This window comes from Rhinatrema bivittatum, chromosome 5 (assembly GCF_901001135.1).
Source record: "Rhinatrema bivittatum chromosome 5, aRhiBiv1.1, whole genome shotgun sequence".
NCBI classification, from domain to species: Eukaryota; Metazoa; Chordata; class Amphibia; order Gymnophiona; family Rhinatrematidae; genus Rhinatrema; species Rhinatrema bivittatum.
Genome location: NC_042619.1, coordinates 101857880 through 101885825, shown reverse-complemented (window position 1 = coordinate 101885825; position 27946 = coordinate 101857880). Strand labels below are relative to the sequence as shown.

Sequence of the window (27946 nt, the reverse complement as noted above, 5' to 3'; positions counted from 1 at the left end):
AATAAATTGAAAATTCTGCACACACATTCTGTAAATTCTGATTTGTCAAAACAATATGTTTGCAAATCATCATCCTACATTTCAGTGCAATACAGTACTTTCATTTAAATAATAGTACAGAAAACAAAGAGCCTTCACATTTTTCTCACTTAGGGCCAGTTTCATTAAGGCTTTTCTCCCATTTTGTCTCTATGGGAAAAACCCTTAGTAAATCAAGAACTTAGTGATTTCCTTCTGACAGAAAGTATCAAACTGCACAGAAAATTTTTACCTTCTTTACTTGAGAATCAATTAGACTCTCTCATAATCTTACAATCTCATCATCATACACTTGCTCTCTCTCCACAATATGCAATTTCACACACACACACACTGAACACACAGGTTCCCACCCATCCGCCTTATAGTATTTTTTTTTTTTACCTAACCAGCCCACCTTTGAACAAATTGCTCTAACACGCCACTACAATATTACTCCTAAATGAATTACCCTATTAACCAACACCTCCTGTTAAATATCAGCAAGACCATTTTATAAATCGTTTTCTTTAAATCTGTTCTACTCTGCTTTTGCCGAGATGTTAATTATTATTTACATGTTTGTGTGTTATGAAAACGTTTTATGTATGAAGTTGTTTCACTGTAAACCGGAGTGAAGGCATTCTGCTATACATCGGTATAAAAAAGAATCTAAATAAAAAAATAAATAAATAAAATCTACCCACAAACAACAGTTCACAACACACATGGGGCTCACACATACACTTCTCCCAGGGCCTGGGCCTCTTCTTCAGTTGCCAGCAGGATGAGGTCCGCTGGCGGCTCCTGGGTCCTCTCTCTCTACTTTGCGATGGTGGCCTGCTGGATTGTAGCGTGCGTGGTAGCAGGAGTCATGTTTAACCAAATGCTATCTCTTGCTGCCCCGAGCCAGATCTTATGATAAGAGCTGTGAAACTGGCCCCGTAGGAGATAACATTTGGCTGAATGTGATTCCTGCTGCCAGCTCCTACCTTCTTCCCCCTCTCTCTTTCCCTCTACTTCCCCCTCCCTCCTCCCCCCCTCCCTTAATCCCCCCTCCTCCTCCTCCATTCCAACTCCCTCTTCCCCCTCCGTCTTCCTTCTTCCCCTCACTTTACAGCTGTTTATTTACATCTTTCTCACAGTACAGGAATAATATGCACTGACTGGGACACAAACAGTGGACTGCAATCTTCAAGCTGCCTGGTTGTGCCGCGTTCGCAAAGGCCCTGACCCAACTCTTCAGGTAGGCTCGCGGAGCTTGGCAATTATCAGTGCTATGCTGCCTCCCCCGAGCCTGGCCCATGCTTCTGGGATCATGGAGTCCTATATTTAAAGCCCCTCCTCTTCCGGCAGGCTCGCAGAGCCATTATTGCCGCGACAGGGGTGAAGAAAAAAAGGATTCGCAATCACAAAGCGAGGAGTAGCTGGCTTGTTACGGCGGTTACTACCCCAAACCAAATGTGCCTGATACTTCACTTTCAATGCATATCCAGCATGGCTCTCTGCTTCTACAGCAGGGGAGAAGAAAAAAAAAACCAACAAGAGCTGTACAACATAGTCTAGGTAAAACAAATAAGCATGGGTGTAGCTTGCTTACCGCGGCGGTTACTGCCCCTACTACCCCTAACTAATCAAGCTAGATATTTCACTTGCATGCAGCTCCATCACTGCTCTCTACATTAATGGTGGGGGTGGAAGGGGAATAGAACAAGGAGCTAAGAGTAACAGATAAGAATGAGAGAAAAAATGTGTGAGGCTTGCTGGGCAGACTGGATGGGCCATTCGGTCTTCTTCTGCCGTCATTTCTATGTTTCTATGTTTCTATGATCCTGCCTGCATTTGAAGTCAGAGCGACAGTGAGGCCTGGAAGCAGTGAATTCTAGGAGATAAATATGAAAATCTGCACCAAGGGGGAAATCTGTGGAAATTCTGCATTACACAGTATCACAGAATTCCCCCAGGACTAATACACAGATAGAGAGCAGAAAAGCACATGTGCTGTTCTGCTCACAAAAAATGCATTGGGACCCCTTTCCAAACTAGTTTGGTATTAAAAAGTGCAAACGGTATGACAACACTGACAACTCTCCAATATCAAATTATAGAAAATAAGTCACATGGATTTCTAAAGTAGAAAAAAGAAAGTGGATTAAAGAAAATTGATGGTAATGAGCAGGATCGATTACTTCACAAAATCAAATGCCATCAAATCACCATACATGAGCTTTACAGCAGTAGCTCTTGTTTAACTCTGATCATATTTGAGTGACTTTCTACTTATGTACCTTCACCACTATGTTTCACATGTCAGCAGAAAATAAGCTTAAGAATATTTTTGGAGGATCTAATCTAAATACTATCACTGCAGCACTTTTCAGATTTTCCCAATTGACTAAACAGGATAGATATGCCAGAAATGTGTAGGTGTCCTGTAGGTGCACTAGGTGGAAATAGATGATAAAAGTATGGCAGTACCAAATTTTTAGGACAGACCAGAAAAATGATCCATAATTTTAGTAAGTACAAAAAGATATACATTTGTATGCTGTTCTTTTAAAGAATATTTAGAAGGCACATCTATTTTAAGACAATTATCACCTAGAACAAGCAATATTTAGTTAGTGAAATAATTAGCACCCACAGTTCAAAGTTTTTAGTGCAGGAACAGAAGTACCACCATGAATTTATCTACTTCTATATTCTGAAATTTAATTCAGTCCTGAAATAAAATTACTGGGGCATTCTTACTCTTTGATGTCTTTAAGTTGTTCAATATCCTGGATTTTTACATAATCAGGATCATGAGCCAGAAGATGGATTGTATATGGAACAACATATTCTGGCAAAAGTGATAAGAGTTTTTCTGAAAACAATGAACAAGAAGAGCTGGGGTTAGAAATTTGCACCCATTCCAGGAATAAGAAAGTACTTAATTCATAAGAAAGCATTACATTTCTCCCCCACCCCCATCCCCACAATTAAATCTGTTTTCCAATCTTTTTAAGGTTGTTCATAATCTAGCATAAATTCCTGATACAATCTTGCATCAATGCAGTAGATGCAAAGTATTTAATAAAAATGACCTCAAAATTGCATTTGAAATATAAAAATCATATAGTACACAATTTGATCAGACCTCACAATCTTAGAAATACAATATTGTTAATTTATCAAGACACTCTTTTTCAAGAACATAACATAATGGCTGCAGATATACAGATCCCCACTTTAGTGAACCAGTCTATAAGGAATGTTCATCAAATCCTATTTCTCCATCCCTATAAACATTACTTAGGAGTATTTGCTCTAACTGACAGATAAGGCATATGACTGCAACAGCCAAGAATTACAAGGATGACACCACCATGAATGGAAGTTATTCTTTCATTACTCCAAGTTCATTTTTTACCCATATAGTGGCAGGGGCAAGGGGATGGAGTTAACAGCTTGTATTTCAAGGTTTTAAAAATTCCTCCAGGATTTACTAGCCAAAAAACAAATGCATTCACTATATATGTTATGCTTCTTGCCTCACACACTAGCCTTCCCTTCAACTGTCTGCTCCCATTTTTCCCTCCCCCTTTCTGGTGCAGCTCTTTTCACTTCCCTGTCTCTCAGTCCTCCCCTACCAATCTACAAACCTTTCTTGCAGCTCCCATACTCCACTCTTCCCTCTCCTAACCCATACAGCCCTCCTACACTCACCTTTACCCCTACCTCTCTTGCTCTCCTCACTCGTCTCCCCACTGCAGCCGTACACAGCAACCGCTTCCTCCTCCAGACACCAATTAGGACTGAACACACAGCCTTCTCTTTTCTGGCCTTATTTATCTTTGCCAGCTAGTCATGAAAATTCACTCACCCCAACAAGTAGATTTTCAAAACCATATATATATATATTTCTATAACTATCTATATAAACATATTTATCTATACATTTATTATATTACACTTGAACAATAATAGAACAAATATTTTATGTTTAATCCATATCACAATAAAACTTATAGAAAAAAACAAAAATGTCTGTTATAAATATGCAGGGACCAAAAGCTGGATTTTGGGGTGATAGTTTCTGGCAATCTGAAGATGGGAAAGCAATGTGACATGGTAATAGCTAAAGCCAGAAGAATCCGTGGCTGCACAGAGAGAGGAATAACAAGTAAGAAAATGGAGGTAGTGATGCCCCTGAGCAGGTCTCTTGGTGAGCCCTCACTTGGAGAACAGTGTTCAGTTCCTAAGAATATAAGCAATGCCATACTGGGTGAGACCAAGGGCCCATCAAGACCAGTATCCTGTTTCCAACAGTGGCCAAACCAAGTCACAAGTACCTGGCACGTACCCAAACATTAGATAGATCACAGCTACTACTGTTGGGTTCCATATTAGGTGCTACAACCCAAGAAAGAGATCTAGGTGTCATAGTGAAATCATAGTGAAATCATAGTGAAATCTAGGTGTCATTGAAATCGTCGGTTCAGTGTGCTGCGGCAGTCAAAAAAGCAAACAGAATGTTGGGAATTATTAGAAAGAGAATGGTGAAAAAAACGGAAAATGTCATAATGCCTCTGTATCGCTCCATGGTGGGACCACACCTTGAATACTGTGTACAGTTCTAGTCGCCGCATCTCAAAAAAGATATAATTGCAATGGAGAAGGTACAGAGAAGGGCTACCAAAATGATAAGGGGAATGGAACAGCTCCCCTATGAGAAAAGACTAAAGAGGTTAGGACTTTTCAGCTTGGAGAAGAGACGGCTGAGGGGGGATATGATAGAGATGTTTAAAATCATGAGAGGTCTAGAACGGGTAGATGTGAATCGGTTATTTACTCTTTCGGATAGTAGAAAGACTAGGGGGCACTCCATGAAGTTAGTATGGGGCACATTTAAAACTAATCGGAGAACGTCCTTTTTTACTCAAAGCACAATTAAACTCTGGAATTTGTTGCCAGAGGATGTGGTTAGTGCAGTTAGTATATTGGTGTTTAAAAAAGGATTGGATAAGTTCTTGGAGAAGTCCATTACCTGCTATTAAGTTCACTTAGACAATAGCCACTGCCATTAGCAATGGTAACATGGAATAGACTTAGTTTTTGGGTACTTGCCAGGTTCTTATGGCCTGGATTGGCCACTGTTGGAAACAGGATGCTGGGCTTGATGGACCCTTGGTCTGACCCAGTATGGCATTTTCTTATGTTCTTATGTACTGTTATTAATTACCATAATAGAAGTTTGTGGTTTTATCCTTGAGGAATATATCCAGACCATTTTTATACCCATTTATACTAATTGCTGTAACCACATCCTCTGGCAATGAATTCCAGAGTTTAACCATGTGCTGAGTGAAAAATAATTTTCTTCTATTTGTTTTAAATGAGCTACTTGCTAACTTCATGGAGTGCCCCCTGGTCCTTCTATTATCTGAGAAAATAAATGTTGAGATTACTTACCTGATAATCTCCTTTTCCTTAGTGTAGACAGATGGACTCAGAACGAATGGGTATAGTATGCTCGTGCTAGCAGTTGGAGACGGATCTGATGTCAGCACGGGTATATATACCCCTACAGGAAGCATAGCAACTCAGTAATCTTCCTTGCAAAAGCTGTTATGGATGTATGTGTACTGACGATCAATGAATTAGTGAAACAGGATTCCCCTGACCGATTGAAAGTAGCTGGAGACCGCCAGCATTCACAACCGGAAGGCGTCGACACCTGGCAAAGGGGACGCTCTTATGTAAGAAAATGACATGGCCTACCTTGAATCTGTGAAACCCATGTATACTGGCAGCCTGGGCGGGATGCTGAGTCCATCTGTCTACACTAAGGAAAAGGAGATTATCAGGTAAGTAATCTCAACATTTCCTAGTGTGTAGCCAGATGGACTCAGAACGAATGGGATGTACAAAAGCTTTACTCCCAGCCTGGGTGGGAGGCTGCCTGAGGACCGCGTAGGACTGCCCTCGCAAATGCTGTGTCCTCCCTGGCCTGGACATCCAGACGGTAGAACCTGGAGAAGGTATGGAGAGAGGACCATGTCGCCGCTTTACATATTTCTGCAGGCGACAGCATCCTGGATTCTGCCCAAGATGCTGCTTGGGCTCTGGTAGAATGAGCCTTGACTTGTAGAGGCGGTGACTTCCCGGCCTCTACGTAAGATGCTCTGATAACTTCTTTAATCCAGCAAGCGATGGTGGGCCGAGAGGCCGCTTCACCTTGTTTCTTTCCGCTGTGCAGGACGAACAGATGGTCTGTCTTTCGTACTTCTTGTGTCAATTCCAGATATCTGGGCAGCAATCTGCCGATGTCGAGATGGCGTAGTAAACGCCCTTCTTCTGATTTCTTCAAACTCGCTGTGGTAGGCAAAGATATGGTTTGGTTGAGGTGAAATTGTGAGACCACTTTAGGTAGAAAGGAGGGAACCGTGCGAAGATGGATCGCCTCAGGAGTGATTCTGAGAAAGGGATCACGACAGGACAGCGCTTGTAGTTCTGAGATGCGGCGTGCTGAACACACTGCCAGCAGAAACACCATCTTCAAAGTTAGAGAACGGAGAGACAGGCCCCGAAGGGGTCTGAAGGTGGATCCCGCGAGGAAATCCAAAACTAGGTTGAGGTTCCATAGGGGCACGGGCCACATTAGTGGCGGACGAATGTGCTTGACTCCTTTCAGGAAGCGAGAAACATCTGGATGCGTGGCAATGGTCTTGCCATCCCCTCCTGGGACCGTAGCAAGACAGCGCAGCCACCTGAACCTTGATGGAGCTTAGGGAGAGACCCTTCTGAAGCCCATCCTGTAGAAAATCCAGAACAATAGGAATTGTGGTCGCATGTGGATTGGTGCCATGAGTGTCGCACCAGGCTTCAAACACTCTCCAGATCCTTATGTAGGTGAGGGATGTGGAAAACTTGCGAGCTCGGAGGAGTGCATCTATCATGTCTTCTCATGTCCACGTACCAGGGTCTTCTTGGCCAGTCTGGTGCCACTAGAAGAACTAGGCCCCGGTGCTTCTGAATCTTGTGGATAAGGGCGCCCAGCAGAGGCCACGGAGGAAAGGCATATAGCAGAGTCCCTGGAGGCCATGGCTGAACCAGGGCGTCGATCCCGTGTGGGTGACAGCCGCCATGCCCCCGGATTTAGGCCTTCTCTGCTGAGGAAGTCTGCCGTGGTGTTGTCCTTCCCGGCAATGTGGATGGTGGAGATGTCCTGAAGATTCGCCTCTGCCCAAGCCATCAGCGGGGCTATCTCTAGAGATACCTGTCGGCTTCTGGTATATGTATATGATGTATGCCACCGTGGTGGCGTTGTCGGACATCACTCTGACTGCTCGGTTCCGCAGTCTGTGAGCAAATTGCAGGCAGGCTAACCGGACTGCTCGTGCCTCTAGACGGTTGATGTTCCACCGCCCTTGTGCGGTGAGTTCTTCGCAGTGTGCTACCCAGCCGCTCAGGCTGGCATCTGTGGTGAGCAGAGTCCACGTGGGGGAGGACATCTTCGACCCCCTGCTCGTGTGGTTGAACTGCAACCACCACCGTAACTGGGTCCGCACTCTGGCTGGCAGAGGTAGATGCACGGAATAATTCCGGAAGCGGGGGCTCCAGCGAGAGAGCAGGAAGCGTTGTAGAGGTCTCATATGGGCCCTTGCCCAGGGCACCACTTCCAGGGTGGAGGCCATGAGGCCGAGAACCTGCAGATAATACCAAGCTATGGGCCGGCTGGCCCCCATCAAGGACCGGAGACGCGTCTGAAGTTTTAACCTTCTCTTGGTAGTGAGACTGACTTTGGCTGTCTGGGTGTCGAACTGTACTCCCAGGTATTCCAGTGATTGGGAAGGCTGTAGGCAACTCTTGTTGAGATTGACTACCCATCCCAGGCTTTCCAGAAGGGCGATCACTCTGTTGGTTGCCCGATGGCTCTCCTCTCGTGATTTCGCCCTGATCAGCCAATCGTCTAGGTAGGGATGGACAAGGATTCCTTCCCGTCTGAGCGCCGCTGCTACCACTACGACCACCTTGGTGGCTAATCCGAAGGGCAGAGCCCGGAATTGAAAGTGGAGTCCCAGAACCTTGAAGCGTAGGTAGTGCTGATGATCCGGATGGATCGGGATATGCAGGTAGGCTGACAAGTCTAAGGCCGTGAGGAATTCTCCTGGCTGTACCGCGGTCTTGACTGAGCGCAGAGTTTCCATGCGAAACCTCGGGACCCTTAAGTATCGATTGACTGACTTGAGGTACCATGAAATAAATGGAATAGTGTCCAGAATTCATTTCCCAGGCAGGTACTGGGATGATGGCTTTCAAGGACAGGAGCCTCACCAGGGTAGCTTCCAATGCTGCCTTCTTGTGTATGGGACACGAAGATTCCACAAACTTGTCCGGAGGGAGATGAAAGTCCAGATAATACCCCTCTCGGATGATGGCGAGGACCCACTGGTCCGACGTAATCTCGACCCATCTGGGGTAGAAGAGGGTTAACCTGCCCCCTATGGCTCCGTCCCCCGGATGGATCGGCTGATTCTCATTGTGAGGCGCGGCCGGGACCTGAACCCGAGCCAGCTCCCCTCTTGCGCTGCTTGGTCCGAAAGGACTGGTTCCTGGCCTGAGGACGAGGCGCCTGGTAGCGACTCCTATAGGGAGTGAAGCGCTGGGAGCTTCTACCTCTGGAGGGCCTTGGAAAGGCGCGCTGGTTCCTTCTGAACCGATCTTCCGGCAGTCGAGGTACTGGAGAGGCGCCCCATGTGCTGGCCAGTTTGTCAAGGTCGCTGCCGAACAGGAAAGAACCCCTAAAGGGCATTCTGGTGAGGCGGGTCTTCGAAGGAGCGTCGGCTGACCAATTCCGTATCCAGAGCTGCCTCCTGGCGGCTATGGAGGATGAGACCCCCTTGGCTGTTGTATGGACTAGGTCTGACGCAGCATCCGTGAGGAACGAGAGAGCTGACTCCATGTCTGTTGCCGGAGCATTGTTCCTGACCTGTGACAAACAGGAACGCGTCACCACTGTGCAGCAGGTTGCGATCCGCAAAGATAGAGCAGCCACCTCAAAGATCTGTTTCAGAATGGCGTCCAGTCGCCGGTGATGAGGCTCCTTGAGGGCCGCCCCCCCCTCAACTGGAATGGTAGTGCGCTTGACCACAGCGCTAACCAAGGCGTCCACCTGAGGGCACGCCAACATCTCCTTGATTGCCAGTTCCAGGGGGTACATGCCCGTCAGGGCCCGACCCCCTTTGAATGAGGCCGCTGGTACAGCCCATTCCAAATCTATTCAGTTGCTGTACTGCTTGCAAGAAGGGAAAATGGCGGGCTGTAGGACGAAGACCTTCCAGCAGAGGGTTCTGCGTAGATGGCACCGTAGTGCTGGGACCTGTAATAGCCAACTCCGCCAGGCACTGAGATACCAGGTCGGAGAGATCCTCCTTAGGAAAGAACCGCCTCATGGTTCGATATGGCTCAATCCCTGAGGGAAGTTCCCCCTCCTCCGGGGGTTCGGACTCATCCTCCGAGACATCAGGGTCCGCCTGAACCGGACTGCTCGGAGGCGGGTGCCCATAATAAGGGCACAAAGGTCCAGGGGCAGGATCAGCTGGAGTAACAACAGCAGCGGCCGCAGCAGCAGGGCCTGGACGGGAAGCTGATTGCATCTGTACAAAGGCATGAATCCCCTTAAAGAGATCCACCCAGGAAATGGAAGCGGCCTCTAGTCGTCGGGGTACCAGGTCCCCCGGGATTCCAGGTTGTTCGAGACTGCCCGCTAGATCCGGGGTGGCCCCTGGGGAACTGTCAGCAAACCTCGGTTGAGACTGGTCCTGGCCCGAGGCTCCCACTGCCTCCTCACATTGGGTACAAAGGGAGTCTGGCTCCTCGCTATGCGTGGCTCTAAGCTGGCATGCTGAGCAGAGGCCGAGGGCTTTAATGCCGGAATCAGAAGGCGCCGCCGCTGAAGACGCTGAGGCGTTCTGTTCCATGAAGAATATGCGCTTAATATAATATGCGCTCAAGGATATGCGGTAGCAATATGCGCTTAATACAACAGGCGCTCAATAATGTGCGGCAGCACTATGCGCTTAATAGAACAGGCGCTCAATAATATGCGGCAGCAATATGCGCGTAATACAACAGGCGCTCAATAATATGCGGCAGCACTATGCGCTTAATACCGCTTAATACAACAGGCGCTTAACAATATGCGGCAGCAATATGCGCTTAATACAACAGGCGCTCAATAATATGCGGCAGCAATATGCGCTTAATACAACAGGCACTTAACAATATGCGGTCAGCAATATACGCTCAATGATATCCAATATGCGCTCATTAGTATGCGGTCAGCAACATACGTTCAATGATATCCAATATGCGCTCATTAGTATGCGGTCAGCAACATACGTTCAATGATATACAATATGTGCTCAATAATATGCACTTAGTCATAGACAGGCGCCTATCATGGGCACTCAATACCTGAACAAGGCCAACAAAATGGCGCCCTCCACGGCGTGCCGCATACAGGCCACGCCGCCGATCCTCATCCCTCGGAGACCAAAAAGTAAGAGATGTACGCCTTACCTGATCCTCGGCGCTTCCTGGCTGTAACCCGGGCGGTCTCCGGCTGCGGGGGGAGAGGGTAAGTACCTTCACCGCCGCGCTTGAGGAATTCACCCGCTGCCTCTGAGCCGCCGAACTCGTCTCACTCAGGGCTAAGTCCTCGCCGGGACCGGGGAGCCTCTCAGCCCGACCCGAGCCCTTTTCGCTCGGGGGCTAGATCCCTGCCGCGATTCGGCCACCGGACCGAGGCCTAGACCTCCGAGGGATCGCGGAAATCACACCGGGAAACTCAACTGGGGGAGGGACCCTAGGGTATCACCGCAGGAGTGCGGGGCTCGATGTTCCTGGAGAAATTTTAATAAGTAGAATAGAGAAAGTAGAAAATAGAAAGTAGTATTGGAAAACACGCTCTGCGAGCGTGCAGGCTCTCCAAACTGCTTTGGAGACGGAAATTACTGAGTTGCTACGCTTCCTGTGGGGGTATATATACCCGTGCTGACGTCAGATCCGTCTCCAACTGCTAGCACGAGCATACTATACCCATTCGTTCTGAGTCCATCTGGCTACACGCTAGGAAATAACCTATTTACATTAACTTGTTCAAGTCCTTTCATGATTTTGTAGACTTCTACCATATCCCACCTTAGTCATCTCTTCTCCAAACTGAACAGCCTTATCTTCTTTTAGCCTTTCCTTATAGGGCAGCCGTTCCATTCCCCTTATATTGGTCGCCCTTCTCTGCACTCTCTCCAGTGCAGCTATATCCTTTTTGAGATGTGGTGACCAGAAATGCATACAGTATTCAAGTTGCCGTCTCACCATGGAGAGATACAGAGGCATTATGAGATTCTCTATTTTCCATTCCCTTCCTAATAATTCCTAACATTGTTTGCTTTTATGATCGCCACAGCACACTGGACTGATAATTTCAATGTATTATCCACTATGACGCCTAGATCTTTTTCCTGGGTGGTAACTCCTAAGGTAGACCCTAACATTGTGTAACTACAGCAAGGGTTATTTTTCCCTATATACATCACTTTGCACGTCCATGCTAAATTTCATCTGCCATTTGGAAGCCCAATCTTCCAGTCTCGCAAGGTCCTCCAGCAATTCATCACGATCCGCTTGAGGTTTAACTACTCTGCATAATTTAGTGTCATCCGCAAATTTGATCACCTCACTCGTCGTACCCCTTTTCAGATCATTTATAAATATATTAAAAAGCATCGGTCCAAGTACAGATGCCTGAGGCACTCCACTGCTACCTTTTTCCACTGTGAAAACTGACCATTTAATCCTATGTTCTGTTTTCTTTTTACCAACTTGTAATCCACAAAAGGACATAGCTTCCTATCCCATAACTTTTCAGTTTTCCTAGAAGCCTCTCATGCGGGACTTTGTCGAACGCCTTCTGAAAATCCAAATACACATCTACTGGATCACCTTTGTCCACATGTTTATTCACCCCATCAAAAAATGTAGATTTGTGAGGCAAGACATCCCTTGGATAAATCTATTTTGGTTGTGTCCCATCAAACCATGTCTATCTAAATGTTTTGTGATTTTCTTCTTTATAACAGTTTCCACGATTTTTGTTTTCAGGCATTCATTTCATTCTTTAAGTAAAGGTAATTCTACAGGATTTGACCAGTTTAAAGTCTGGCAAGCAAGCTGGTGACTATTGACTTTAGGAGAAATAGTGGTAGCTGTATAATATTTAACGGACACATACAGTTTGTTATTAACTAGACATATACATAAACAATATGATTTTTGTTCCACAGTTTCAGTGTTCCACCGACATATTCATGTCTCTTCCCCCCAATGAAGCCCACACACGGCGAAACAAGGGAACCTTTGTCGAGGAAAGATTACAAACAGAGCTTACACTGGCATTCTAGCACTAGCTAGATGTACAGTGGAGAGAAGCAATTTACAATATATTTAAAGGACATTAAGGAGACAACAGTGTCCACATTAGTAGTTGCCAATACGTTCTTCTCCAACAGTGGACTGGAACATCATTCCAGGACATTAAATTTATCTATATTTTAAAAATGCTTCATTAATAGTTTGAAGATTTATGACCAAGATACTTAGTTTTTATATGGATTAAGCATAACATTTTTTTCTATTAGTATGTAAACAATATTTTCCTTTTTACTCTTGAAAACAGTTTTACATTAATGTTCACTTTTTTGTTTAGTTGATATATATCTATATATATATATAGATATATCTGGGAACAGATGCCTCATTCTAACCTTGCAAGGAAACAAAAATTTAAGAAGAATGTTTGAAGCAGTTTCCTTTATTTATTTTATTTATTTCAAATTTTTATATACCGGCATTCGAGACAGCAGTCACATCATGCTGGTTCACATAAAACAGGGGTGCAAAGTAAACATAACTATAACAATGGTGCTGAAAAGGCAGTTACATATAACAGGGTGATAAGAACTTGGCTGAGAAGGAAGAGAAAGGACAGGATTAATTCACACAGGTAAACGATGATCAAGGTGTAGTTGGAGATTAGTTGACCATGTTGGTCAACTAATCTCCAACTACACCTTTATTTATGGAGTATCATCTTATTCTTTAAATTTTAACCTAGACCTACTTCTGAAATACAATATATCCTCACAAGTTATTGATATAGAGGTTAAGGAAAAAATATAAAAATAAAATACATTATGATTAAATTGCCTATAGCTGGAATAAAAGTTGTTTTTGTCCTTTATTCTTACCACTAACAGCTGCATGCTGCTTTAAATATTCCCTCCGCACATTAATATTTTTAACCAGGCACTGCCTGGCATGAGCTCTTCTCTCCTTCACGGGGTCCTTTGCACACAATGCACAAATAGCCATATATTCCAAAGGTAGCCGTAACCTGGAAAGGCCTTTATGAACTTTCTGAGCAAATATCTGTCTTACTTGGTAGCATTCATCCTATAAAGACAGAAAATTGAATAGTTATAGAAAATTATAGTTATAGGAGTATGTCAGTATACAGATAAATTACAGAAAAAAAGCATCACAAACCAAATTTTTACCAACGTAAAAGTTTAAAAAAATTAAATAATCTCTTCAAATCGATTAAGCATGTAAAACATGCAAATTATATTCAGGAATTCCAAAGTGTGTTGATTATTTTGGTATTCTTTTGCAGTCAACATAAAAGAGTAGAAAAAAGTCTTTTTGACATTGAACTTCAAGTCAGGATATCTTTCCATGGAACAAGGGGATTACACTTTCAGTGTAATTTACCTAAAATGGCACCCTAGAACATAAGATATGCCATACTGGTCAGACCAAAGGTCCATCGATCCCAATATCCTGTTTCTAACTGTGGCCAATCCAAGTCCAAGTACCTGGCAGGATCCCAAAGGATAGATAGATTCCAAGCTGCCTATCCCAGGGATAAGAAGTGGATTTCTGCAACTCCAGCATCATGGTTCCTTCAGGAACATGTCCAAACCTTTTGTTAAATGCAGCTACATTAACAGCTTTCACCACATCCTCTGACAATGAATTCCAGAGCTTAATGGAAAAATTACTTACCTGATAATTTCGTTTTCCTTAGTGTAGACAGATGGACTCAGGACCAATGGGTATAGTGTACTCCTGATAGCAGTTGGAGACGGATCAGATTTCAATCTGACGTCAGCCCTAGTACATATACCACTGCAGGAAGTGCAGCTCTTCAGTATTCTCCTCGAAAAGCAATTGTGGATATATGTATGACTGAATAATTTGAATAACTTGATTAACTTTATAACTTAGTTAACTTGATTAATTTGAACTGGTTGAATTGGATATACCTGGAGACCGCCAGTGCCTTCAACCGAGAAACGTCGACACTCGGTAGGATGTGTGTCCTAGTTGGAGGAAAGCATGGCTTACCTGTGAATCCCTCGCTCTCGGGGATGTCACTCAAAAATTTCATGAATAACGGCAGCTGTAGGTGGAATGCTGAGTCCATCTGTCTACACTAAGAAAACCAAAATTATCAGGTAAGTAATTTCTCCATTTCCTAGCATGTAGCAAATGGACTCAGGACCAATGGGATGTATAAAAGCTACTCCCAAACCAGGTGGGAGGCTGCCCGTGGCCCACTTAGTACTGCCCATGCAAATGCTGTGTCCTCTCGAGCCTGAACATCCAGGCGGTAAAACCTGGAGAAGGTGTGGATGGAGTACCATGTCGCCACCCGACAGATCTCGGTGGGTGACAGCATCTTGGTTTCCACCCAGGACACTGCCTGGGCTCTAGTGGAATGGGCCTTGACTTGTAAAGGCGGTGGCTTGCCTGCTTCTACGTAGGCTGCCTTGATGACTTCTTTGATCCAGCGGGCTATGGTTGCTCACGTGGCTGCTTCCCCTTTATTCTTCCCGCTGTGAAGGACAAATAGATGGTCCGTCTTTCGTACGGATTCCGACCTTTCAAGGTTTCGGACTAGGAGTCTGCTGACTTTGAGGTGGCGTAGACTGCGAGACTCTTCTGAATTCTTATGCTCATCTGGCGATGGTAGCGAGATAGTTTGATTGAGATGGAAGTGAGAAACCACTTTGGGGAGGAAGAACGGGACTGTGCGTAACTGGATGGTTCCTGGAGTGAGTCTGAGGAACGGCTCCTGGCAGGACAGTGCTTGTAGCTCGGAGATACGATGCGCCGAACAGACTGCCACCAGGAAGGCTGTCTTCAATGTTAATAGTCAGAGAGACAGGCCGCGAAGAGGTCTGAAGGAGGCTTCCACTAAGAAAGCTAGGACCAGATTGAGGTTCCAAAGAGGAACCGGCCACTTGAGGGGTAGTCTGATCTGCTTGACTCCTTTCAGAAAGCGGGAGACATCCGGGAGAGAGGCTAGGCTGCCGCTCTCGCTCTTGGTTCTGTAGCATGACAATGCGGCCACCTGTGCCTTGATGGAGTTGAGAGACAATCCCTTCTGTAGTCCGTTCTGCAGGAATTCCAAAATCGCAGGAATTTTGACTGAGCGTGGAATGAAGTCGCGGTCCTCACACCAGGCTTCGAATACTCTCCAAATCCTTATGTATGTTAGGGATGTGGAGAACTTGCGTGCTCGGAGCAGGGTGTCAATTACTGCCCCCAAGTATCCGCTCTTCCTCAGGCAAGTTCTCTCATTGGTCAGACTATAAGAGAGAATAGAGCTGAATCCTCATGGAGGATCGGTCCTTGTTGGAGCAGGTCTCTGTGTGGATGTAGCGGGAGGGGGCTCCCTGTCAGCAGACTTCGCATGTCTGCGTACCACAATCTTCTTGGCCAGTCCGGGGCCACTACAAGTACTGGTCCCCTGTGGTGTTCTATCTTGTGGATGATTGCGCCCAATAGGGGCCTTAGTGGGAAGGCGTATAATAGAGTTTCCTGTGGCCAGGTCTGTACCAGGGTATTGATTCCCTGGGAATAGGGTTCCCGCCTGCAGCTGAAGAAGCTAGGCACTTGGGCGTTGGAGCGGTTTGCCAGGAGGTCCATGGTTGGTATTCCCCAACAGTTTACTATCAATTGGAATGCTGTTGTCGACAGTCTCCATTCTTCTGGGTCTAGACTTTCTCTGCTGAGGTAATACGCAGCGACTTGTCTTTCCCTGCGATGTGGACGGCCGAGATCTCTTGAAGGTTCGCTTCCGCCCATGACATTAGGGGGTCTATTTCCAGAGACACCTGTTGGCTTCTGGTTCCTTCCTGACGGTTGAGGTAGGCCACTGTTGTGGCATTCTCCGACATTACTCTGACTTATTTGTCTCAGTCTGTGACCAAACCGTAGGCAGGCTAGTCTGACTGCCCGGGCTTCTAGGCGATTGATGTTCCATCCTGACTCTTCTTTGTTCTATTGCCCTTGGGTGGTTAGCTCTTGGCAGTGTGCTCCCCATCCTCATAGGCTGGCATCCGTGGTGAGCAGGATCCAGGTTGTTGAGGATAGTCTCACTCCCTGGCTCAGATAGCCTTCTTGTAGCCACCATCATAGTTGGGTCCGAACTTTGTCCGGGAGCTGAAGATGTACGGTGTAGTTCCGGGACAGCGGATTCCATCGTGATAGTAGTGAGCGCTGTAGGGGTCTCATGTGAGCTCTTGCCCATTGCACAACTTCCAGTGTGGATGCCATGAGGCCGAGGACTTGGAAGTAGTCCCATGCTCTGGGGCGAAGCTCGCTCAACAGGGTTCGCAACTGGGTCATCAGTTTTGATCTCCTTGTCGGTGTCAGGATGACCTTGTCTTGTTTGGTGTTGAACCGGACTCCCAAGTATTCTAGAGATTAGGAGGACTGCAGACAGCTCTTGTTTGTGTTGACCACCCACCCGAGGCTCTCCAGTAGAGTTTTGACTCTGTTGGTCGCCTGGTGGCTTTCCTCTGGGGATTTCGCCCTGATCAGCCAATCGTCTAGATCAGGGTGTACGAGGATTCCTTACTTCCTCAGTGTTGCTGCTACTACCACCATGATCTTGGTGAACATCCGGGGTGCTGTGGCTAACCCGAATGGTAGTGCCCGGAACTGGTAGTGACGGTCCAGTGACGGTCCAGGATAGTGAAGTGTAGAAAACGCTGATGCTCTTGATGGATCAGAATGTGTAGGTAGGCTTCCGACAGATCCAGGGATGTAAGGAACTCTCCTGGTTGTATCGCCCTTGTTACCGAGCGTAGGGTTTCCATGTGGAAGTGAGGAATCTTCAGGTGACGGTTGACCGCCTTGAGGTCCAGGATGGGTCTTAATGTTCCTTCTTTCTTGGGGATGATAAAATAGATGGAATAATGTCCAATATTTATTTGTTGTGGAGGCACCGGTGTTATAGCCTCTAAGGCTAGCAATCTGGTCAGTGTAGCTTCCACTGCCATCCTCTTGGAAGGATCGTGGCAGGCAGATTCCACAAACTTGTCCGGAGGAAAGTGGTGGAAATCCAGGTAATATCCCTCTCGAGTGATGGATAGAATCCACTTGTCCGAAGTTATCTCGATCCATCTTTGGTAGAATAGAGCAAGTCTGCCCCCTATGGTTTCTTCCTTTGGATGGGTCGGCTGATTTTCATTGTGGGGTGCGGCTGGGGCCTGAGCCTGAGCTGGCTCCTCTTTTGTTGTGTTTGTTCCGAAAGTACTGGCTCCGGCCTGCAGGGCAGGCCGCTTGATATGTGCTTCTATATGGGTTGAAGCGCTGTGATCCTCTGCCCCTGGAGGTTCGGGGGAAGAATCGCTGGTTTCTCTCATTCTTGTCCTCCTTGTTGGCTAGTTTCTCTAGTTCGCTTCCAAACAGGAGTGTTCCCTTGAAAGGCATCCTTGTGAGTCTCGTTTTGGAGGATGATTCGGCCGACCAGTTTCGGAGCCAGATTTGTCTTCTAGCTGCCACGGCGGATGACACCCCTCTAGCTGCTGTGCGTACCAGATCAGAAGCGGCGTCCGGAGGAATGATACAGCTAGTTCCAGGGCCTCCCCAGGAGTGTTGTTCCTGGTCTGTGCTAAGCAGGCGCGTGTCACCACGGCACAGCAGGCCATGATCTGTAAAGACATAGCGGAGACGTCAAAGGACTGTTTGAGGATAGATTCCAGACATCTGTCTTGAGCATCCTTGAGTGCTGCTCCTCCCTCCACCGAGATAGTAGTGCGCTTCGAGACCGCGCAGACCATGGCATCCAGGAAATCTTTGTCAGCTGGGTCCAGAAGGTACATGGCTGCCAGAGCCTGGCCCCCTTTGAATGTAGTTTCTGGGGCATTCCATTCCAGGTCAATTAGTTGCTGGATGGCTTGTAATAGTGGGAAATGGCGGGAGGTCTGACGGAGTCCCTCTAATAGAGGGTTCGTCTTAGGTTTCCCCGAGGCACTTGTGCCCGGGATAGCAAGCTCTTTTAGGCTGTGTGTGACCAGGTCTGGAAGCTCGTCCTTGGTGAAGAAGCATCTCATGGTTCAGTGGGGCTCTGTCCCCGGAGGGAGTTCCCCTTCCTCCAGGGGTTCTGAATCCTCATCCGAGTTGTTCATGTCCTCGAAGGTGGGGCTTTTGGGTGGTGGGATCACTTCCCTGGGCATAGAGGGTCCCGGTACGTTGAGGTCCTCTGGTGGAGCCTGTGGCCGTATTATAGGAGGCTCCGGTTGCATGTGGACAAAGGTGTGCAGACCTTTGAAGAATTCCACCCAGGAGATAGATGCTGGGTCAAGACTAAGGGGTGCTGTGTACCTGGGGAGCCCCGTTTGAAGGGGGGGGGGGGGGGTCCCACTGTGCAATGCTAGATCCAGCGTACTGCTCAAGAGGCTGGAGCCTGGTACCGGCTGGGGAGAGCCATGAGTTGGATCCCCTAAGGCCTCTTCGCACTGTATACACAGGGCCGTGGCCTCCTCATGCTGTGCAGCTCTAATGTGGCATGCTGGGCAAAGGCCATGAGCTTTGAGTTTATTTTCTGGAGGTGCCATGGCTTGTGCGCAAGGTATTTGTGCGCACAGCTCGCCACGGTGGACAGGGCGGTGAACAGAACAAAATGGTGACGGCGACCACGCGGACAAAATGGCGACCACCTCAGAGGGTCCCCACGTGGGAGGACTCTCGGATCTGACCGGGATCTAGCCCTGCTAGGGCAGATCAACCCGGTGGCACTGGTCCCGGCTGGTGACCTGTGCGGGCTCCTCGAGCTTCGGAGACCAGAGACTTTTAAATAGATTTCTACCTTACCTTGTCTAGGCGCTTCCCGGTCTCGTTCCAAGCGGTTTCCGGCTGCGGGCAGAGAGGGAAAATACCTTCACCGCCGCGCTCCAGGTTGCACCTGCTGCTTCTCAGCCTCACCTGATATCGGGGGCTAGGTCCCCGCCGAGGGTCAGCCGCCGATCCGAGACTTACCTCCGAGGGATCGCGGAAATCACCTTGGGAAATCTAAACTGAGGGAGGGACCCAATGGGTGTCACTGCAGGAGAGCGGGGCTTGTCTGTGGAGGTAAGATTTCTTCTTATTTTGGTTTTCTTTGGTACAATTACTCTAATGCTGTGCGAGCGTGCATAGAGTCCCTAACTACTATGGAGACGGAAAATACCGAAGAGCTGCACTTCTTGCAGGGGTATACGTACTAGGGCTGACGTCAGATTGAAATATGATCCATCTCCAACTGCTATCAGGAGTACACTATACCCATTGGTCCTGAGTCCATCTGCTACACACTAGGAAAGCTCACATTATTAGAGTTCGCAAGAGTAGCACTTTCTCTATGCTGATTTTGCGATGCACGAGATCAGCATAGAAAAAGTAATAGTTCTGTCAGTTTTTAATATCATGAGGCCTGCACAGAGGTGGCGGAAACAAAATGGGCAGTGCCAGAAGCAGCAATGAGGAATTGGCTCCTCCCTAAAGCCACGTGGTGGCAGTGACAACAGCAGCAAGAATGAGAGAGACTCTGAGGCTGATGACAAAGCAAAGAGAGGGGATGGGAGCTTGTGTGTGAGTATGTGAGAATGAATGGGTGCCTGCCTGGGGGTTTGTTTGGATAAGAGCCTGTATGTGTAAGAGGGAATCTGGGGGCGTAATAGCTTTTGTGTGCAAGGGTAGGTATTAGGATATGTATGAGAGCATTTGTGTATGTGTGAGAGAGAATGAACATGTGAGTGTGTGTGTGTGAGCAAGAGAGGATAAAGTTTGGGTGACCCCTTAGCCCCCTAAATTCTTGGCAATCTCAGGGTGACTGGAAATCAAGTTCCCAGGTATGCACAGCAAGGACTTTTTTTTTATCCTCAGTTTTAATTATTGGGTGTTATTTGATATGTGTGCTGTTTTGAAATATTTTATGGGTGCTTGGGAAATTTTAAAAAATGTATATATTTATTTATTTATTTATTTTTAATTTTTATATACCGATGTTCCTGTAAAGAATACATATCGCACCGGTTTACAAGGAACTGAACAGTCGCCTCCAGGGCGGAAATACATTAAAACAGTCGCCTCAAGGCAGAATACATTAACACAAGTATACAGGAAAACTATTAAAAGAGAACTTTCATAAACTCAATTAAATGTAACTGTGAACCATAAATCAGGAACCATAAATCAGGAACATATGTACAGAGGTAGGTATATCGTCTGTCGCTTCACCAGATTTTAGCTCTCAGGGAAAGCTTGAGTGAATAGCCAAGTCTTTAGCTTCTTTTTGAATGTCGGAAGGCATGGTTCTTGGCGGAGGTCCGGTGGGAGCAGGTTCCAAAGATGGGGACCTGCAGTGGACAGAGCTCGTTTCCTCAATGAGGTTTTTGTTGGCTGGGTGTGAAGCATGTTCTGGTATGCACTTCTGATCGGTCTATTGGAGACGTGTTGCTGTAGTTGGAAGGATAGGTTGAGGGGGGAGATGTTGTGAAGAACCTTGTGAATCATCATGAGGGATTTAAATTGTATCCTAAATTTTATGGGCAGCCAGTGAAGATTTTGGAGGATAGGGGTGATGTGATCCCATTTTTTGGTGTTAGTGAGAATTCTGGCTGTCGCGTTCTGGACCATCTGAAGTGGTTTGATGGTGTTGGCTGGCAGGCCCAGGAGGAGTGAGTTGCAATAGTCCAGTTTAGGGAGGATGATAGATTGTAGTACCAAGCGGAAGTCTTGGAAGTGTAGAAGAGGTTTTAATTTTTTTAAGACTTGCAATTTTAAGAAGCAGTCTTTGGTAGTATTGTTTATGAACTTGGTGAAGTTGAGTTAGTTGTCCAGAAGTACACCAAGATCTCTTACTTGTGGTGTGTGGTCGATTGATGTGAAGGAGAGTTGGGTGGAACTTAATAGATGTTCTATTTGTTAGTAGTTTTGAAATATTTATTTTATTATGATGCTTTATGTTTCTTGATTTTATTGTTTTATGAAGAATAGTGGTTCTATTTTTTCATTGTTACACTGTAGACAGTTTGGCTTCTTGGAGTTTCCATTGCAGTTTTTGTCTGCATATTGCTGGTTCTAATTTGTGATCCTTTATTCTATACTAGCCGTTAAGCCCGTAACAACGGGCTACATTTAAAAACATTTTTTCGGTCCATTTCCTTCCCTCTCCCTCCCTCCACCTCTCCCCTCTATTCTCCCTCCCTCTCACCTTCCCCCTCTATTCTCCCTCCCTCTCACCTTCCCCCTCTATTCTCCCTCCCCCTCACTCTCTCCTCCCTCCCCCTCCTGTCACTCTCTCCCCTTTCAGCTCATCCACAACCGATAACGGAGGCTGTCCCTCCCTCCCTCCCACGCCACTGCTACTGCTCCTCCCGCTCCTGCTCGTCGTCGCCTCTGCCGCCGCTGCTCCTAGCGACCCAGCGCCATTTTTTTTTTAGGGGGGGCTCTCGTGCTCGCCCCCGCGCATGCGCGGTAGAGCTGCTCTCTACTGCGCATTTGCAGCACGTCGGTCAGGGCTCCCTTATCTAGTAGATTTGGTGAGGGTCTATCTCTGCTCTGTGCGAGTGATCAAGGTGAGAGATTTGCTTGTGTGTAGTTTCTGTATAGGGATCCATAGCAATCAGGTTTGTTTTGTTTCCCCAGTAGGTAGTGAATTGTTAATCTGGGACTCAATGTAATATTTTCAGTGCTGCTTTTTCACAAGAAGGGTTCTTGTTTGAGTTCTTGGTGTTACTACTGTTACATTATAAGTCTGCTGAATAGATTTTGAGTACTTTTTGTAGGGTTTTGTATTTGTTCACAATGTGACAGTAGAGAGAGTCTTTGCTGCTGTTACTGTGAGATGCCTGTCTGGATAAGGTGTGGTATCTGCCTCTCTTTGGGGCAGATGCAACAAATATGCACAGAAAGTGTGCACTGAACAGTCAGCACCCGCTTTCTTAATGCGCCCCCTTTGGGGGCGACATGCAATATTTAAATTAGGGGGTCTCGTTAGCGCCACTAGTGCCTCCTTGCCAACGAGAACCCGATCGGTGTCGGCCGTCCACCTGTTAGGAAAACTGACGCAGAGTTTAATCGGCGGTTTTCCTAAACGCTGCACAGCCGTGGGGTTCAGGAAACGGACGCTTGTCAGTTGAGCATCCGTTTCCTGCACCCGAATGCTGGTGGGGTTTTTTTTTGGGTTTTTTTAAAATTTTGTTTTGTTTTTCCTCCTACTTAATTTCACAATGATATTAAGTAGGAGACAGTACAGAAAAGCAGTTTTTTCTGCTTTTCTGTACTAGTTTTAAGAGCACTCAGCTATTAACGCCTGCTCCAGGTAGGTGTTAATTTCTGATCACTAAATGTGTGTCTTAGATGCATTTCTTTTTTTTTTTTTTTGCATCGGGAGTGAATGACTAATAGCCTCAGTCCCATGCATTTGCATGTGATGAGCGCCATTAGATTCACTCCAAGTTGGACGCGCAAATCCCCTTATTGCATAAGGGGATTAATTAGCAAATGTTGTTTACCTGTAACAGGTATTCTCACAGGACAGCAGGATGTTAGTCCTCACATATGGGTGACATCACAGGATGGAGCCCAATCATGGAACACTTTAGTCAAAGTTTCTAGAACTTTGACTGGCAACTACTGGGCATGCCCAGCATGGCACTAAATCTGCAGCCAACAGGGGTCCCTCTTCAGTCTTGTTTAAAGCTACAGGAAGTGCCGAAAAATAAAAGAAGAAAACGTAACAAACCCAACACGCGGGGTGGTGGGCGGGTTTCGTGAGGACTAACATCCTGCTGTCTTGTGAGAACACCTGTTACAGGTAAGCAACATTTGCTTTCTCACAGGACAAGCATATGGGTGAGTACTGAGCTGAGGATGCCCGAGAAATGCACCAAATGTACCCAAGATATGCAATAGGCACAAGAACTGGGGTGGAATTTGGTAGAGGGCATCCTGAACCCTAACGGGCAGGCGGAAGGGTGTTGGTACATCAAGTTGTAAAAAGGTTTCGCAAGACAGACTGGCCGAAGATGGAATCTTGTCTTCCAGCCTTGTCTAAGCAATAATGGGCTGTAAAGGTATGGAGAGAACTCCAGGCAGCAGCCCTGCAAATGTCAGGAAGCGGCACCGAGCGTAGGTTCACTATGAAGTCGCCATGGCCCTCACAGAGTATGCTTTAACAAGGTCTTGAAGCGAAGTGCCTGCTTGCTGATAGCAAAAGGATATGCAGTCCGCTAACCAGGAGGAGAGAGTCTGCTTACCCACAGGCTGCCCCAATTTGATGGAATGGAAAGAGACAAACAATTGAGTGCTTTTCCTGTGGGCAGCTGTACGGTCTAGATAGAAGGCTAGAGCCCGTTTGCAGTCAAGGATATGCAGAGCCTGTTCTCCTGGATTGGAGTGAGGCCTGGGAAAGAAGGTAGGTAGTATAATGGATTGATTAATGTGAAACTCTGATACTACCTTAGGTAAGAACTTAGGGTGAGTGCGGAGTACTGCCCGGTCCTGCAGGAGTTTAGTGTAAGGCGGATAGGTAACTAGAGCCTGTAACTCACTAACTCTGCGAGCAGATGTGATTGCCAAAAGAAAAATCACTTTCCATGTGAGATGGCGAAGATCATAGGATTGGAGAGGCTCGAATGGTGGTTTCATGAGCCGACTCAAAACCAGATTAAGGTCCCAAGAAGCGGCCGGAGGGCGTAGTGGAGGCTTGAGGTGAAGCAAGCCTTTCAGAAAACGTGTTACGAGGGGTTGTACTGAAATAGGAACATCCCCAACACCTTTATGGAAGGCGGCCACCGCACTGACATGCATTCTGATGGAGGAAGTTTTTAGACCTGATTCTGACAAGTGCCAGAGAGAGTCTAGAAACTTCATGGTGGAACAGGTAAAGGGATTGAGAAGAACACCTTGACGTAAACCTGTTCCATTTGTAAAGGTAAGACTTTATCGTGGAAGGCTTCCGTGAAGCAATCAGGACACGGGAAACTGGCTCTAAAAGGTTAAGTGGCTGAAGAATTAACCTTTCAACATCTAGGCCGCCAGGGACAAAGCTTGAAGATTGGGGTGTCGTAGTCACCTGCAGTTCTGAGTGATCAGAAGCAGGTCCATTCCCAAGGGAATGTGCCTGCGAATGGAGAGATTCAGAAGTATTGGATACCACACTTGGCGAGGCCAGTGAGGTGCTATCAGGATCATGCATCCTTTGTCCTGACGTAACTTCACGAGAGTCTTTGAGAAAAGTGGAAGTGGAGGGAATGCATATAAGAGACCGGTTGCCCATGAGAGGGAGAACGCATCTCTTGGCTGTGAGTGTTGGCTGCAAGTGAGAGAGCAAAAGTTCTCTACCTTGCGGATTTGAGGTGACGCAAAGAGGTCTATGCGAGGATGACCCCAACGTTGGAATATTGCTTCCGCTACTGAGGGGTTGAGGGACCACTCGTGCGGATGGAAAGCGCGACTTAGGTTGTCCGCCAACACAATGTCCACACCTAGCAAATAGGTGGCCCTGAGGTACATCGAGTGGGAGAGGGCCTCCGCCCATTTCTGCGCAGCTTCCTGACACAGTAGGAAGGAGCCCGTCCCTCCCTGTTTGTTGATGTACCACATGGCCACCTGGTTGTCCATCTGAATCAGGATGACCTGATTGGAATGGCGATCCTGAAATACCCTGAGAGCATATCTGATTGCTCGAAGCTCCAGGAAATTTATTTGGTGTTTGGCTTCCTCTGGAGTCCAAGTCCCTTGTGCTTGCAAACCGGCCATGTGGGCTCCCCAGCCGAGGTTGGAAACATCGGTGGTGAGAATTATTTGAGGGTCTGGAGCCTGGAAGAGCAGGACCTGGAGGAGATTGATCTGATTTTTCCACCAGGCTAGAGACTGACGGAGTGAGTAAGTGATGTGGACAGTGGTTGATAGAGATTGGACAGACTGAGTCCATTGTGACCTTAGAGTCCACTGCATGACTCATGGCCAAGCGGGCCATTGGGGTAACCTGTACTGAGGACGCCATGTGTCCTAGTAGGATGAGGAAGTGGCGTGCACTCGTGCTTGCAGAGACTATAGCTGGTGTGCGAGGGAGATGAGAGTAAGAGCTCGCTGTTGAGGCAGAAATGCCTTTGCCTGCAAGGTGTCCAAGTCTGCCCCTATGAATTATAAAGTTTGAGATGGGACTAAGCAGGATTTTGCGCAGTTGACGAGAAATCCTACAAAGTCAGAGTGTGTAAAGTAAGACGTAGGGACGACAGAGCAGCTTGCTGAGTGGGAGCCCTGATCAACCAATCGTCTAGATAGGGGTAGATGTGAACACCTTGAGTCCTGAGGAAGGCTGCTACTACTACGAGGCACTTGGTGAAGACTCGTGGTGCAGATGCCAGGCCAAATGGGAGCACTCTGTATTGATAGTGGTTGTGGCCTACTAGAAATCTCAGGAACCTGTGATGAGATGGATTTATCGCAATGTGCGTGTACGCATCTTGGAGATCGAGAGAGCAGAGCCAGTCTCCTCTTTGCAGAAGAGGAAGGAGGGAACCCAAGGTTACCATCTTGAACTTTTCTCGTTGGAGGTACTTGTTGAGGGCACGTAGGTCCATAATCGGACGAACGCCTCCCGATTTTTTGGGGATTAGAAAGTACCGGGAATAAAATCCTAGGCCTTGTTGAGAGTAAGGTACTGGTTCTATTGCTTTGGACTGGAGGAGAAGGGAGACCTCCTGCTCCAGGAGTAGTGAGTGGTCAGATATTCTCCACGCCGGTAGAGGTGGGGAGTCTGGTGGAATGGAGAGAAAATTCAGGCGATAACCTTGAGAGATTATGGTAAGGACCCACTGGTCTAAGGTGATTGTGTGCCACCTGTTGTTGAAATGGCACAATCGACCTCCCACTGGTATCTGAGGCAGTGAAAACTGGCTGCTGCTCTCTATGCAGGAGTCAAAAACCGGAAGCAGGGCCCGGCTGAGGAGCTGCTTGCGGCTTTTGTTTACAATGTTGACGAGACTGGGCCTTTTGGAAAGGTCTCGTGGAATGAGTCCTAGACTGCAGTGGATAGGACTTCTCTGGATGGAAGAATTACTTTTTGGTATCCTTCCAGAAGGGATGTTTGGAGGAATACTCAGAGGGCATCAGAGAGAGCTGGCGCAGGGTCTCTTGATGGTCCTTGAGTTCTGCCACTGTCCGCTGAATCTGTTCCCCAAACAGATTGCTCCTATGCAGGGCAGATCAGATAATCTGTCTTGTACTTCAGGGCGCAAGTCCGAAGACTTAAGCCAGGCCCATCTTCTTAACGAAATAGCAGTTGCAGATACCCTGGAAGCGGTGTCAAAGATATCATAAGAAGATCTTATTTCATACTTCCCTGCCTCAAAACCCTTGTGTACTAGGGTTAGAAGTTGTTCTTAAAATTGCTGAGGCAGGGACTCTGCAAAGTCCTGTATCTGCTTGAATAAGACCCTGTTGTACTGGGTCATATATAGCTGGTAGGAGGCGATCTGAGAGATGAGCATCGATCCCTGGAAGACACGCTGGCCAATGGCATCCAGGAATTTCTGTTCCTTAACTGGGGGAAAGGAAGAGTGGGGTTTTGATCTTTTTGCCCTTGTTTGGGCAGATTCTACCACACAGATTGGTGATCCAGCTGAGGTTTCTGGAATCCTGGAGCTGACTGGACCAAATAAGTGGTATCAGCTTTTCTGCTGACTAGGGCAACAGAACCAGGGTGTTCACAGTTCTTTTTGAGGAGATCCAAAAGAACCTGGTGAATAGGGATGGAGGTTATTTCCCTGGGAGCATCCAGGAATTGTAACAGTTCCATCATTTGATGCCTGTCATCATGTTCAGTCTGCAATTGGAAGGGAACCAATTCAGACATTTCCTTCACAAAATTTATGAAGGATAGGTCCTCTGGAGGAGAACGCTTCCTGCTTTCAGCAGGAGAAGGCAGCGATGGCAAGTCATCGGTGTCTTGAGAAGAATCGTCGGTCCAGGAGTCATAGGGATCAGGACCTGCCCCTCTAGGAGCCTGAGGAGGACAGGACAATGGTATTTCTTAAGGTCCCGGTCTAGGTTCCGAAGGCATCGAGGGAAGTGCTGGGGGCACCAACGAAGGCATCGAGGACACCGGTGCAGGCATCGAGGGCATTGATGGATGGATCGGTGGTTCTGATGGGCGCATCAGCATCGATGGTTGAGCCATTGGAAGAACTCCCGAGGGAGGAATGTGGAGCGGTGTTTCCCCTCCCGATGACAGGGTAAGCGGGGAAGACACCAGAGCCATCGGTGACCCAGGATCCATCGATGGAAAAGTGGCTATAAGCGTCCATCTTCGAGAGCAGTGGTGCCAGTGCTGCCGGAATCAGATCGATGGTCAGTTTCACAATTGGCACCGGTTTCGGTGGCAAGGGAACTTGAAGGCTATGCATCGCCTTATTGATGGAACTCCTGAACCATCTGGTCCAGTTCTTCAAGGAGACCTGGAGCAAGCAGCCCCGGCTCTGGAAGGGAAGAAGGAGGCAGAGGCATAGCAGGAGGGACCACCTTTAAAGGCGGAGTT

General features: G+C 47.2%; 1 protein-coding gene across 7 annotated transcripts in view; it reads right to left on the bottom strand.

Annotated features, from left to right (window-relative positions):
• PDS5B (PDS5 cohesin associated factor B) overlaps positions 1-27946 on the bottom strand; it is a 644248-nt gene that overhangs the window by 101181 nt on the left and 515121 nt on the right. For all 7 annotated transcript variants that reach the window (XM_029602667.1, XM_029602671.1, XM_029602673.1 and 4 more), the window contains 2 exons: positions 13314-13518; positions 2770-2884 (listed from right to left, as the gene is read on the bottom strand). In XM_029602667.1, the coding sequence (XP_029458527.1) occupies positions 2770-2884; positions 13314-13518 (320 nt within the window). The remainder of the gene's footprint in view (positions 1-2769; positions 2885-13313; positions 13519-27946) is intronic.